The sequence below is a fragment of the Protopterus annectens genome, chromosome 17.part0 (genome assembly GCF_019279795.1).
Source record: "Protopterus annectens isolate FY-2018-M chromosome 17.part0, PAN1.0, whole genome shotgun sequence".
Taxonomy (NCBI): domain Eukaryota; kingdom Metazoa; phylum Chordata; order Ceratodontiformes; family Protopteridae; genus Protopterus; species Protopterus annectens.
In genome coordinates this window covers 337,355,997-337,370,368 of record NC_056751.1, presented here as the reverse complement: position 1 = coordinate 337,370,368, position 14,372 = coordinate 337,355,997, and the positions used below count along the sequence as shown (strand labels likewise).

The following is a 14,372-nucleotide window of genomic DNA, read 5'->3' as shown; positions in this document are numbered from 1 at the left end:
TGTATCTGATAAATGTGATGTGTGAACTTACATTTATTAATGTAAGAATTGTGCCATTTAGAGTGGGAAAACTCAACGAAGACAGTAAAATTGGTATCACACAGATGAGTCCAATGAAGATAGAGCCTTTATAACAGCTAGTATATCCTGCAGTGTAATGGAAAAGGCAACTTGAGTTAAAAGTCCAGCCTTGACATTAATGTTTGCATTGTCATTGTTAACATGGATGCCAAAGTTGAAGGGGATGTATTGGAGCTGACTCCATCATACTTTAAATAACCAAGATTCTTTAGCGCTACTACTCACTTCTTGAGAGGGTAAGACGAGTCAGGAGCAGCTCCATGTATCAGAGACTAGGTTTTACTAGCTTTTGTAAGTAGACATTTGGTAGACTGCCAAGCATGGGCAGACTAAAGGTTTATGGGGAGAAAGTGGAATCAGCAACTTGTTATGTAACCAAGTTATCGAATAAGGAATTAATAGTCCTTAATGACAGAAGGTGATTCATATTTGAAAATTCGCAAAGATCCATTCTGAGATGTTAGTTTGAAGAACTTCTACATGAAATGGCTGTTACGAATTTTGCTAACAACTTTCTTTCATGTTTGCACTTCAAGAAAAATTGGAGGGTATCAAATTAATAACCTGTTACTGAGAGTGTCTGCTTTGCAGATGTTAAATACCAGTAGAAAAAACTCATAGCTTTTTATAGGTCATTGTAGAGGAAAACCAGGCAGAGTAAGTACTAATCTTCTTGTGGAAAACACCTGTGCTGAGAATAAGAAATGGCATTATGAAGGTAGGTAAGAAGCTAGCTGGGTTGGAGCTGCCTTCTCAAGGACTTCAGCCAGAAAATTGAGGATCACATTTGGGTGGTATTTATGAAGAACCCTAGATCAATACTTTTGTAAGTCTGTTAATCGCATATTATGATTAGTGGTCATGATACTTATGATCGAGTTAAAGTGAAATTCATATGTTAAAGGTGATATCCTATGATATTGGGAGCATCAGATATGATCGAGTCATGTAGTCAAAATCAACAGTCAGAAATCATTTAATAACATAGTTACCTTTAGAACCTTCTGTGTCAAAAGCCATTTGTAGACAAAAGGGAGAATTTTTAACATGTTAGGAGATATGGCAGAATGAGATGAAAGAAAAGCTACTAAAACAGAAAGATATAGTAAGAAAAAAATGATCAAAGATAAAACCATCTCTAAGATATCTTACACCTAAACTCATCACTAAGACTTGTAAGCATCTTTGTGAACAAAAAGAGGGAGATGAAAGCTCATACCACTGTATATGTTACACATGAGATAACAAAAAAGGTGGTGGATGAATCATCTGCACTGCACAGCAATGATGAAGTGTTACATTTGATTCACCTTTCCGTCTTGGCAAAGATCTACCTGATAGTGTGAGGATGAGAAACCCTCCTTCATGATCACCCATCTTTGTATTGGTAATGAAGAATGTTATAGCAATTGTGATAAAAGGAGGTACTGCCAGCACAGCTAGCTGGAATTTTGTAAATAATTATATGTCATTTGTGAATATCAACATAATTCATATGCTTGTGTTACAAATGTATTAGAACTGTATGTTGTCTGTATATCAAACTGCTGGTACAGAAGTGTGTGTTGAAAGGGTTTGTAAAGTACTGAGCTTAAAGATGTATCCACAGTGTACCCTACTGGAAAAGAACATAAATATATGTACACTGTGTGAATGAATATATTATAACAGTGGAAACTGGAAGATAGAAGGTTAACTTGCAAAACGTCAGAAAAATAGTTGAAATTCTTTTTTTTTTTTATATAATTCTGCCATAAAACATGGTTTCAATGTAGCAAGGAGACATGATGTCTAAAACTAGGGAACTGTCTGCATTGTCTTGTAAGTGTTTTATTGTTTTATGTCTTCCAGCAGCTGCAAAGATCTTAGGGCTATGTATCTTTCATAGGGAGATGCTAAATGCTGGCACTTTTTAGCAATGGTGGTTTAGCTTGGGAACTAAAGGCAGATGACAAGAAGTGATGTCATCCTGCAAGCTAACTCAGCAGTAATATTTGATATTAATTTAAGAACTCTCTGAGAGAGAGAGAGAGAGCATTCTATATTTTGTCTTTGACCTGACAAGAACATCCACTCCCCACATCTGCCTGCTTGTTGTTCTGTAAGTAAGTTAACTAGGGTACAGTAAATTCTCTTAGATTCAGTCAGAAATATAGCGAAGTATAGCTTAGATGTTTTCTGTGTTTATTTGAGACTGTTCTGCAATGTTGTTTTAAGGATTTCCGGTGATTTTGAACTCTGATGTAACTGTGATTATTTACTGAGTATTTTCTTGTTCTTTTATTATTTATTATTAAATATATTTAAACCTATCATTGTGACTGATATTTGTGAGACATATTTAAGTTCTGAGAGTACTTGCATACTTATTTGGTGACATTGTGGACCACTCCTAATAGCATTGCTTTTGGTCAAACTACCATTTGTATTGATAGTAACATTACACAGTAAGATTGGATACCCTTTGTTAAGGGCCTTAAAGTAGCTGATAAGGAGTGACCGGTGGCAGTAATAACTACCTTATAGTCTGGGCAGAAGGGGGCATAGCTAGTAAACCTGTGCCAGCCTTTCCCGTGTGTGTGTGTGTGTGTGTGTGTGTGTGTGTGTGTGTGTGTGTGTGTGTGTCAGCTACTTGGGCAGGGACACAAAGCATTGGTTAGACAGAGAGGGTGCTGGAGGCCTTTGTTTGGTCACTCAAGCTAAGATCTCAACTCTATGGCTGTGCCAATGAGGAGTCTTGCTGGGGATCTAGAGAAAGGGAGAGAAAGCACCCTCAGACTGACTGTGGTATCTATGTGCTCTTAAGGGAAATTACACTTGATACAGAGAGCTGCATCTGGAAATAATGTGTGTGTATCTGTCATCCTCCCAGGGTGTACATCCCCCACTATTGCCAGTGGTGAGGATTGAGGCTCTTTGATTACTGCACCAGTGGTGGGGCATCACAGCAATAACCCGTATCCACGTGTGGGTAATGCTAGATTTACCCACAGTTGGAATGGTTTGGTCATGAGGGCGAAGTCCGAATGACCAAAGAAAGCCACCATGGGTAAATCCAACATTACCCTCACCTAGCTGTGGGTTATTGCTCTTATATAGTGGTGTTAGTTTTGTGTTGTGTTTATGTTGTTATTTAGGTTTCTGTTTTATTTTGTATTCTTCCACTTGTTTGTTTTAATTTAAAAACAATTTATTATTATTTTTTTCTAAAGATATAAGAAGATAATTATATGAGTAAATATCATTTTTAAAGCTTTTTCTACGTTTTGCTAATGTAGTTTCTTTTATACTGCTTCTGATTTGTTTAGATTTGTGTATTTATTATTTTGTTTTTGAAACTGTAAATACTTTCAGATATTAGTTGATAAAATGCCTGGGTTGTGGTTATTTTAAATGTTTATTGGGGCTGTAACTGTTTTTCTTTGAGTTAATATTGTTGAAGTGTAAAGTGTGTGACCATGCATGTAGTGAAAAGGAGGGTGTGGTTAGTAGTGTTGCCTCTGTAGTCATGCTTTTTCTAATAATTACACAATTAAGTTAGATGTGAACACTTAAGTATAACTTTTTTGTATTTATACTTTCCTGCAAATGCGCAGTGTATGTACAGTGCTTAAGCTGGGAAAGTAGTTTAGTATACTGTCACTCAATTGCAACAGCTCACATCATGATTATGACTCTCAGCTATCCAGATTATTGCCTCATAGATTTGGTCTTCATAAAATTTGTGTTCCTCTGAGAAGTTACTGGGTAATATAAGGATTAAAGTCACTAAATAATGACATGCATTTGAGTTTCAGACTTCTTTTCATTTAGGAAATATGTGCGAAATCAGATCCGGTTATTCTAGCAAGTTGGTAAGTCTATAAGAGCAATATTTAAAATGCGTCCCTATTTTTAGGTGTTTGTCCCTCAATTATGTCAGGCTTTGTCCAAATTTCTTGCACTTAGAGGTTGAGCGGTATGGTAGTGCTTTTTGGTGTTTCATGGTGTTCATTGTTTCAGTAGTTTTGCATATTGAAGTTGTTCAGAAGCTACTATGTCAGCTCCAATCTTCTACATACAAGAAAAATCAGGTTTTTTTTTTATATTTGATTTTTTCTTGTAGGTAGATTAATCACAGCTCACTTAGTAGCTTGCAAACAACTGGAACATGTAAAACGATTGAGAAAAGTTTATGCTTATGTGAAAAGGAAAGTTCAGATGCTCAATGATACTTTAGTGACCGGACTTTTGCTGTTGGTTTATGCTTGATTTACAACAGGCACGCTGGTTGGGCTGACCAATCAGCAAACTCATTTTTAAATATTAATGGACAGTGATTGTATAATGAAGAGTAGTATATCCCTGTCCTGAATCACAGTAGACCTGGACAGTAAATCTTTAGAATGTATGCTGAGCAGAACGGTTTCCCTAATAGACTGAATACTCAACAGGCAGTCTACTATATGCAATTCAAGTGCAGCCTGTGAAAATTGTTTGTTATTTTAGAAAGAGGCAGCAGAGTAGAATTCTAAACTCTTGCTTTTTTCCTGGACTGTCTATGTCTAGACTAATTTATTTTTCTTATTAGGGATTGCAGTTATGCACATTTGTAGCATATTTTTTGAAAGCATGCAAGATATTTTCTCCTACCTCTTCTCATTCTCATACTTATGGCATGCTATAAAAAGAAATATATTAATTTTATGAATTACCTGGGATGTAGAAAGCATACTTAATAATATCTGGGTATAGGGGCACTGTGAGTGGAAAGCATTGTCAGTCCCATTTTGGAGAGGAAAAACAGATGAAAAGGGCATCTGTGCAGTAGGTTAAAATTTTCTTTTTCTCTAGGCTACTTTCCTTCACCTTCTCACAGGAGCGGCCTTAGGTCAACTGGTGCCCTAGGCTAAAGGGCTCTACCACACTCCTCTCCACACCACCTAGTGCCCCCATCCTGGTCTACCTACACCAAATAAATACCGGAAAGGTGCCCCTGCTAGAGCGGCGCCCTAGGCGGCTGCCTAGTTGGCCTATGCCTTCTCACTCCCAATTTAAAATTGCTATACCTTGAGGGAGAATAATTTCCCCTATGAAGTGCAGGCATGTTTGAAAAATCCAGTGCTCATATTTACAACCATCGTGGAACCATTGGAAGTAAATATTCCTGAGCACATTCTCTTGTACCTCTCTGTACACTTTAAAACTCTTTTGCTGCTGTACTTGACTTCAAGTGCTAGGAAAATGGTTTGGTTTCTGCCATTCATTTTTTGGACAGAAATCCACTTTTTATAGTTGCTGCACTTTACTGTGCAGTTCATTTCAGCATTTCTGTTATAACAGCTATAAATCTGGAATGGTTGCATTCTGGGATTCTTTTAAAATTCCAAAATGACTGTTTGAACACTTCCTTTTGAATTCAGTATGGAGACTGTTTTTTTCCTATGATCAGGAATAAGGTAACAAAGATAGTAGGTCTTCATTAGAACAGAAATAATGCATCATTTCTAACATGATATTCAGGTCATGTTACTCAAAATAGGTCCAGAATGCTGGTATAAAATGTTTGGAATTAAGTGTGTTTTAGCAGACATGGCAGTCAAGTGAAACAGTAGATTATGATAATGGTTTTACTACGTTTATCTCATATGACCTGGTTTACAGTAGATATTATTTTCCCAGGTGAACCTAACCCCACATACTCAGTACTGGTACCACTGGTTAGGTGCATGGCTTACTCACAGATCCATAGATATTCCAAGGCCACAGAATGTCATGACTGCTCAGACCTTGCAAGTACCCTCCCCCCTCAGGCAGCACCTCATTTCTCCAGAAGGGCCTTACCTCTCAATTCTGGAGCATATTTGTGGATACTCATCCAGTTATCTAGTTTATGTTTAAAGGAATATGTGCAGACTGCTTAGTATGCAGGGGAAATTTATTCCAGAATTTTGGGAGGAACTGGGTTATAAACATATCCCTCCACCATGTTTTATTTATCTGTTGATGAAGATTTATTTCAGTCATTCTAATATTGCTGGAGATATTGGACTTAAAGAGAAACAGGAGGTCCAAGACAATCAGGTCTCTAATGGCACTGTAAGTGAGACAGAGATCTTCTCTCAAAAGTCTGTAAGACACAATAAAGGGATAGAGATTCTAGTCTCTCTCAGTACCTCAGGGACTTCATGTTTGGGATCTTTTTGGTTGGGCACCTTTGGAGTCTTCCTACCTGTTTGATAAGTTTAGTGAGATGCATCCCAAAGATGGAGCTGTACTTTATAGTTGGCCTGATCAATGCTGAGAATAAGAATGTGATTTACCTCTTTAGACCTTGATGATATTCCTTTGGCTATTAGTTGGGCTAAATGAAAGGATTGCTTGACAGCCATTTCACATTATAGTCAATAGAGATGGAGCTATCAGCCCAGGTACCTGGGTCCCTAACTATATTTTCATTTTATAGAGGTGTGTTGTCTGAACAGTATGGTGAGAGGAGGTAAGATGTTTGTCTACCAAAAGTGATGATACTACACTTTGTAGCATTTCATTTGAAACATTTCTGTAGTATACTAAGACTTTACTAGGGGTAAGCTCATTATGGAGAGTTTGTCATCCATAGGGTGACTTAACCCCCAGTTTACAACTGTCTTGCAAACTTTGTTAGCCAGTGGTCTTAGCTCTCTGCTTGAGGATCTGAGAATTAAATAATGAAAGGAAGGGGTTCCAGTACTGAGCCCTGAGAGACACCACTGGGCACACTCTGATGAAGCACCTGCAATTCATACTGTATGGGTTCTGTCCTTTAGCCAGTTTGATTTCCATCTTATCACATGTGGGTCTATTTTTAAAACCCTTAGTTTTGTATGATGTCAGCTCAGGGAATGATGTCAAAGGCAATAGCCAGGTCAAGATATGCAGCACACACTGCATGGCAACCGTTTATAGCCTGACTGTTTCAAAGAAATTTACAAGATTAAATAGGGAGGCCTGTACAAAACCAAACTGTTGGGAGTCAAGTCCAACAAGATTCTTGATATAACAGTTTATGAGATAAGTTAAAATACATTCCATGGCTTTGCAGTTGAGGCTTGTAAGGCTGATAGATCTGTAATTACCTGGGTTGGTTCTAAGGCCACCCTTATGGGGACAGCACACCACCACTTTTGTGCACCACTCATTAGGGACAAAACCAGTAGTTAAGTTAAACAGTTTGAGAAGTGTGCCTGCAAGGGCGTATTTAATGCACTATTAATTAAGCAACCAGCTATATTATCAGGTCCAGTGGAGGAAGTGCTTTTGGTATTGGTTAGCACTTTCAGTAAATGATCTTTAGAAGTAATTGAGAGATTAAGGGCATCAGATATTCTGATCTTTAGAAATAATTGGGAGATTAAGATATTTTGGAGCTTCTGGGGTGAAGTTGATACTAAATTAATTTGCAAGTATATTGACAGTGTCAGTTGTATCATAATAGAAAGTTCACTATGATGAATAAGTTCTGAGAAATGGAAGATATTGCTTTTTACTTTTCTAACATAGCTAACGAAGGATTTATAAAAATGTTTGACTTCACAGGCCAGCCTAAGGTCACGGGTTTATTTAGTGGATCTGATAGTGTTCTTCAGTTTTTTTTTTTTTTTTTTTACTGCTTTTGATATTAGTGTTGAGATGTTTTTGGGTTTACTAAATAATTTAAAAGGAGTTTATTTCTTTTTCTTTATAGTTTATTTATGGTAGTGGGCCACCAGGGTGGTTTCTTTTTGAATTTCCCACAAAGGCACTCCTTATCACTACAAAGTATTTATATGCATTTTTCTAAATGGGTGTAGAATTCATTAGTGAATCCCCCTGCTGTGTTAAGGTTTGGGAAGGTACATTCATAAATTAATTTTGATATGTCACTAAATTATACGTGGCACTCCTGCATTTGGAAAACATCCATGTCTGCGTAATTGAAAGATGCCTAGATACAAAGAAAAGAGAACTGGCTTCATTAATTAGTTGAATAGCTGGTGTCATTCCAGGAGGATCCAGTACATGTCCGAGTGGGATGAAATGCTCAACATTCCAGTTCAAAATGATAGTTTTGGAATGTTTTTGCTCAAAGTGACTCTCTATGGGACGAATGCACAAGATGGATGAGTGGTCTGATTTTTGCTGAGACTTAATCTTCGTATTTCCAGGAGGCTGTAGGAGTGATAGTTTTTACAGCCTGAGCATAAGACATTTTGGATAAATTAAAGGAGCATCACATGTATGAAGCTCACAAGGAAAGTTAAAGCATTAGAGGGAAACCATCAGATTAATTACGTGTTTACACCTCTCACAGATGGTATTATTAGTATATAGGTTTATTATCTTTGAGCATAAGGCATACATGCGTGAGCATACTCCTGGATCAGTGTTAGTGTAGGACAGCAGGTTACATCATAGCCCTTGACTTTCTTTCTTGAAAATGTGGAACACTACATGTCATATGGAACATATAACAAAACATGGAATACTTATTAATGACTTACTAGCTTCAACTAGGAAGCTCACAGGATGGTTAAATGTGTTACTTTGCATATGTAAAAAGTGACTTTGATGAATTAATGTAACTCAGTATTATATGCCATGATCATTAATTTAAAAAAAATGTTAACACTGAATGTGTGACAGACTGTCATTGTGGAACAGTGAAGTACATGGCACTTTTAAGACTCAAAATAAGGACTGCACTTCATAATGAAATTTACTTGAGAGATATGGGTTGTTACGGAACAATTGTCTGCATTTTAGGGTGATATTACTATTACAAGTCATGCAGTAGAAAGGTTAGGCTGCTTGTTAGTGCTCTTTCAGAATAATTGTGGGAAAATGTTACCTGTGATCCTGAAATGATTTCAGAACAGTAACTGCATTTATTTTTATTTATTTTTTATGCTTTGTTGACTAGGTTAGTCCTAACAGACCTATTGAGGTTCACCTGATCAGCAAAACAAAAATAATAAATAAAATAAATGTGGACAATTATTGCTTTAAACTCATTTCAGTGCTATGAATAACAAGTTTAGCTGATCAGTACTGAGGGTAACAGGGCAAAGCAGCAAGGGTTTGAGTGAACATCTTGTTACTCAAAAGTCCTCTTGTCTACGTTGACTAAAGCTTATGTTTTATTGTCTCCATCTGTCAGTCCTCTTTGCCCCTTAGATGTTCCTGATAATTTTGATTCTAACCAAGGCTAGAACCACGTGATTTATAAATGTATACGTTATACGTGCATGTTTATAGTAAAATGGCAGAATGTTTCATGGTAATATATATTATAGTAGTCTGTTATTCTTTATTTCATCAATAAACAGAAAAATTGGCAGTTACAGGCAAGATATGGATGTGATTCATGCAGTATTTACACATTTATTACCAGAACAAGGAACAATGCCTAATATTTTCTTGTGAGTTCTGAATGCACTGCTGCATGTGTGTGAATATGTCCACAATGACATTTTATGCTTACAAAGGTTGGTACTAACATGCATTGTATTATATAAAATACAACAGTCAGCAGCCGCTTGCCTGTACTTGCTAGCTAAAGAAGTAAATTAATTGGCTTCCGGCTGTGAGCTGCATTACAAAGTTAGTTGTGAGGAATAGAACTGAAATTATAAAAAAAATATGTACTTTGCAAATTCATTGTCATATGCCACCACCACAGAGTGCTTATAAATCTATTCAAAAGAGCACTTAATTAAAAATGTAACTAATATGTAACTTGTTTTCCTTTGCTGGCATTTTTTTCTTCCACATTTTCAGTGAGGATGCAATGGAGTACTCAAAAGAGTTTGTGACATCTGTGGTTCTAGGAAAGGATCTTGTACCCAGGTAAGTGAAAACACATCTCTACTTTAGTATTGCCAAAGGATTCCTCTTCATAGCATTGTTAGGTTATTTTATTTAGTGTTGAGCAACAACAAATTTAAACATTAAAAGTGGGGTGAATGTTGGAGCACCAACTCCATCTAAGTTGCCCATCTCTAGTAAGTTCATTCACTGTTTTTTGCATGTTAGGCAGTGTAAGTACAACTTCTGCACTGTAATCAAGTCAGAGGCAACCAAGCTTTGTATGCCTATCAACTGTTGTATATGCCATAGAAGAAATCTGTTACCACCCTGTCTGATATTCCTGGCAAGGCTTTGAAATTGATAATTAGTTGTGCACAAGTAAAGGCATTTTTAAAAATGACTGTAAAACACCAGGCATTTGACATGGCATGCACATTTTAAAAATAATTTTATTTTCTTTGGTGAGATGTGCTAGACGTTTAAGTAAAAAAAACTTAGTGTATCTGACATGGTTTATGGTTATAGATTCTGTTAAGTGTTTTTTCTTTTCTTTTTTATAATTCTGGCGTTTTCGGTATTGAAAATTATGTTGTCCAGAAAAACACTTTCTCAAGAATGGGAAGGAGTACACTTCTGGAGATGGGACTTCATTCTGGAATTAAGTATACTATGCCAAAACACCTGGCTCAGGTCCTCTTTTAACTTCAACTAGTTCTTATCTTGTGAAACTAAAATGCCAAGTTAGGATATATTGAGGAATAATAAAAATACCCTATTTTCTATTGAAAAAAGGTATTTTGTCTTAACATACCACTCCACATGTTTGGGTTTCCAAAAAGGCAAAAAACACATTGCCTTCTTCGGAAGATGGGTGTAGCAACAGGCTTGATACCTGGTAAACCAGGAGAGCTTGTATACTTTATAAGTAACATTATACTGTCATTAAAAACAGTGAGTTAAAAATAAAAATTATAGGGATTATAGTACATATTTGTGCATCAAACATTCTCTGCGTGCAGCAGTATGATGCAATATTTGGAATGGCAACTTATAGTTTTTGTTTCATTATCATAGGAGGTTACTAGGCTAATGGCCCTGGGGCCTTACAAGCCTAGCCAAGAGTTTATCCCAAAAAAGAAACCTCAGTCAGCACTTGTTGCCCTTGTCAATGAGGGAACACAGGTGGAATCCCTGGAACAAATTTGTGGTTTCCCATCCACTAATCAAAGTTGCGCTTAAAGAGGGTCAGCGAGGCACTCTGTTTGACGTGTATGGGAAGTCTATTCCAGAAACAGGGCAGCCTCGGGGAGACAAACCTATCCCTCCAGCAGGTTTTGTTGATGTCACATTTTAGATTCAGGCCTTTCAAGCGGGTAACGCACAAGAAGTTAGACTTGTGGATATGGAGCATCTCTAGTAGGTCAGGGTCCAAGATTGCTTTGTAGGCGAGACACAGATCACCCCTGAGCAATCTATACGATAACAAGTAAAGTGATAGTGATTTGAGCCTCTTCACATAGGGCAGGTATTGGAGGCCATGGATTCTCTTTATGAGGTATTTCTGTGGCCTTTCCAGTTGGTTCCAATGTTTTGAGAGGTACATACCAAATGGGGCGTTGTACTCAATTATTGGTCTAATGAGGGAGGAGTACAGAGAATTAATAACCTCCTTTTTTCTGGATGCAATCCCTTTACTTATGAGATGAACCAAATAAAAGGCTTTTCTGACCACTGCCGCTGCATACTGGTCAAATGTGAGATTCTTGTCATCATGAGTACCCAGATCTCTCACCACAGTTTGTGTAGTTAATGGGCTGCTGTTGCTGTGGTAATCAGTAGGGGCCATGTTTTGCTGAATGGTATGATGATGCACTTTTTTGCATTTAACTTGCGGTCATGACTTTGGCACCAGTCATTAGTTACTGTGAGACCCTCTAGCAGTATGTTAACATCATTTGGGGAGTCAGTGACAGCACCCAACTTACAGTCGTCCGCAATCTTGGTCAGCCACAGGCCTTTTGTCTTTGCTTGGATCTCTGAGAAGTAGATGCCAAATAGTAGGGGTCCCAGGACAGATGCCTGGGGAGCTCCACTAGTGACAGGTCTGCTATTGGAGGTGGAGATGCCTATTTTGACCTTGTGGGTCCTGTCGGTGAGCCAGTTGGCCACCCACCTGATGAGATAGGGCTTTATGCCAAGTCATGTTAGCTTTTTGATGATGCCTGAGTGGAGGATTATGTCAAAGGCCTTGGCCAAGTCAAGGTAAGCTGTATGTACTGACTTTCCCTCATCCAGGGCCTTGGTGACAGTCTCAGAGAAGTCAGCCAGGTTCAACATTCAAGAACTGCCCTTGACGAATCTGAACTGGGTGGGGTCAAGTGCTTGGAGATTGCTTTTGTCCTTGTTTATGAGATTCATAATAATACGTTCCATGGCTTTACAGATCAGACTTGTCAAGCTAATGAGTCGATAGTTTCTAGGGTCAGTAGTGGCACCACCTTTGTGTAAGGGGATGACAGTGTCAGTTCTCCACTTTGCTGGAATGAAGCTTGTATTTAGACTGTGATTGAATAGGGTGCTCAGTGGCAAAGCTAGTTCTTATGGAGATGGTGCAGAATAATATCTGGGATACTCTCATGTCCCATAGAAGCTGTGTTCTTTGCCTTGGATAGGGCCTTTAACACTTCATCTATGGAGATGTGAGGTACGGGACAGGTATCCGGGATCTTGAAAGGGCCTTGGGGGGCAGGGGGATGACGTTTGCACTGAACCCATCTGCTAGCAGGTTGGCTAAGTCAACAGGGTCAGTGCAAATGATACTGTTAAGTACTAATTCAGAGCAAACCTGGGCTTTGCAATGGAGGTTTCTGGCATAATTGAAAAAGGCTTTGTGGTCTTCATTTGTTTTGAGGCTAGTTTCAATTCACAATTGGCTTTGGAGATTTTCACTAGTGATTTAATTGCTTGTTGAGGCTAAGGAGTGAGTTTTTCCAATTTGAAATGTATTCCTTTTTACCCCTGGACAACAGTTTCTTCCTTTTGTTGTAAAGCCTGTTGATAGAGGATGTCCACCAGACAGACTTATGTTTCCTGGGCAGGTTTTAGTTCTGTTGGGTATGGCTGAGTCCATACTGTTGTACAGGTGCTTGTACATTGCATTGGCATACTGTTCAGCATAGTTGTGTGCATCTTCTGAGGGGGGCGGTGGTTTGACGCTACTGATACCCTCCTTTAGGAGGTTGTAGTCTGTTTTTGAGATGTTTTAGCCTGATTACGGCTGGGGGGTGGTTGGGTGGGATAGAATCTTTGAATGAGACAGACCGATGATCTGATCTCACCAGGGAAGAACATTTATTTTATTTATTTATTTTATTTTACATTTGTTGACCGGGATAGCCCAACTGGATACATTTCCATTTTCAGCGGAGACCCGGGAGAAAAGCTCCGAAGGAAGTTACACAAAAAATCTTAACAAAGCACACATGTATCACAAGTTACAAAGTCTGTTGATGAGTATCAGTTATACATGGACTCAAACATATTATATAGCTTAATAAAAATAGCACAAGACATTTGAGTTACAAAAATAGCATTGGTATACAAGAGAAGCTATACATTTAGCCAGGCTTGGAGCATGGACATAACCACTGAGACATGAAATACTGCTTGAGATATTTCTTGAATCGAGATAAAGATGTTTATAGGGTAAAGTCAGCAGGTAGAGAGTTCCAAATTTTGCCAACATAATTGGCGAAGAGGGTGTCCCCAGCTGAGTTGTTGGGTTTGATAGTTTGTACTACAATTCTATTAGATGAGCATAGTGATCTGAGGTTAAGGTGGATATAGATAATGTCTTTTACTGCTAGAGTATTTTCAGGTTGTTTGAGTACTTTGAGCCAATATAAGTTGGTTATACTGAAACAGTCTGGGTAGCTCTAGCCATCCAAGATTACTTAGGTTTATACAGTGATGTGTTCTTTAGGGCAGGCCAGTGGCAAATCTAGCTATGTGATTGTAGCAGCTAGAGAGTTTAAGTTCAGTTTTATTTAAGTTAGTAAGTACAGGAGAGGCATAGCATAGGGCAGAGAGTAGATTGGAGCAGGCAATGGCAGTGGTCACTCATGTTGGTGAGAAGCAAGTCCAAAATGTTGTCTCCCCTTGTGGGGGATGAGACGAGCTGGTCTAGTGCATTAGAACTGATGAAGTTAAGGAATCATTGGGTGAGTGCATTAATGCAGGAATAGTTCACCCAGTCTATGGTGGGGTAGTTTAAGTCACCAAGGATCAGGGTGTTAGGGTGTATCTTGATGGAGGCAAGTAGATCCAGGTAGGAGGAGTGGGTGTCCTGAGTCATGGAGGGGGGGGGTCTAATAACTTGGATGGGTGTCTTGCCAACTGTCAGTTGCAGCTAGAGTAGTTCCAGTGCATCATGCTGGCAAAGCAGTCTGGAGATGTGCCTGTCCTTAATGAAGGTAGAGACTCCA

General features: G+C 38.3%; 1 protein-coding gene across 7 annotated transcripts in view; it reads left to right on the top strand.

Moving 5' to 3' along the window:
* The window catches only part of DAGLA (diacylglycerol lipase alpha), a 2,305,179-nt gene that overhangs the window by 2,156,455 nt on the left and 134,352 nt on the right, over nt 1–14,372 (top strand). For all 7 annotated transcript variants that reach the window (XM_044059505.1, XM_044059506.1, XM_044059501.1 and 4 more), the window contains one exon: nt 9,859–9,927. In XM_044059505.1, coding sequence (XP_043915440.1) covers nt 9,859–9,927 — 69 coding nt within the window. The remainder of the gene's footprint in view (nt 1–9,858; nt 9,928–14,372) is intronic.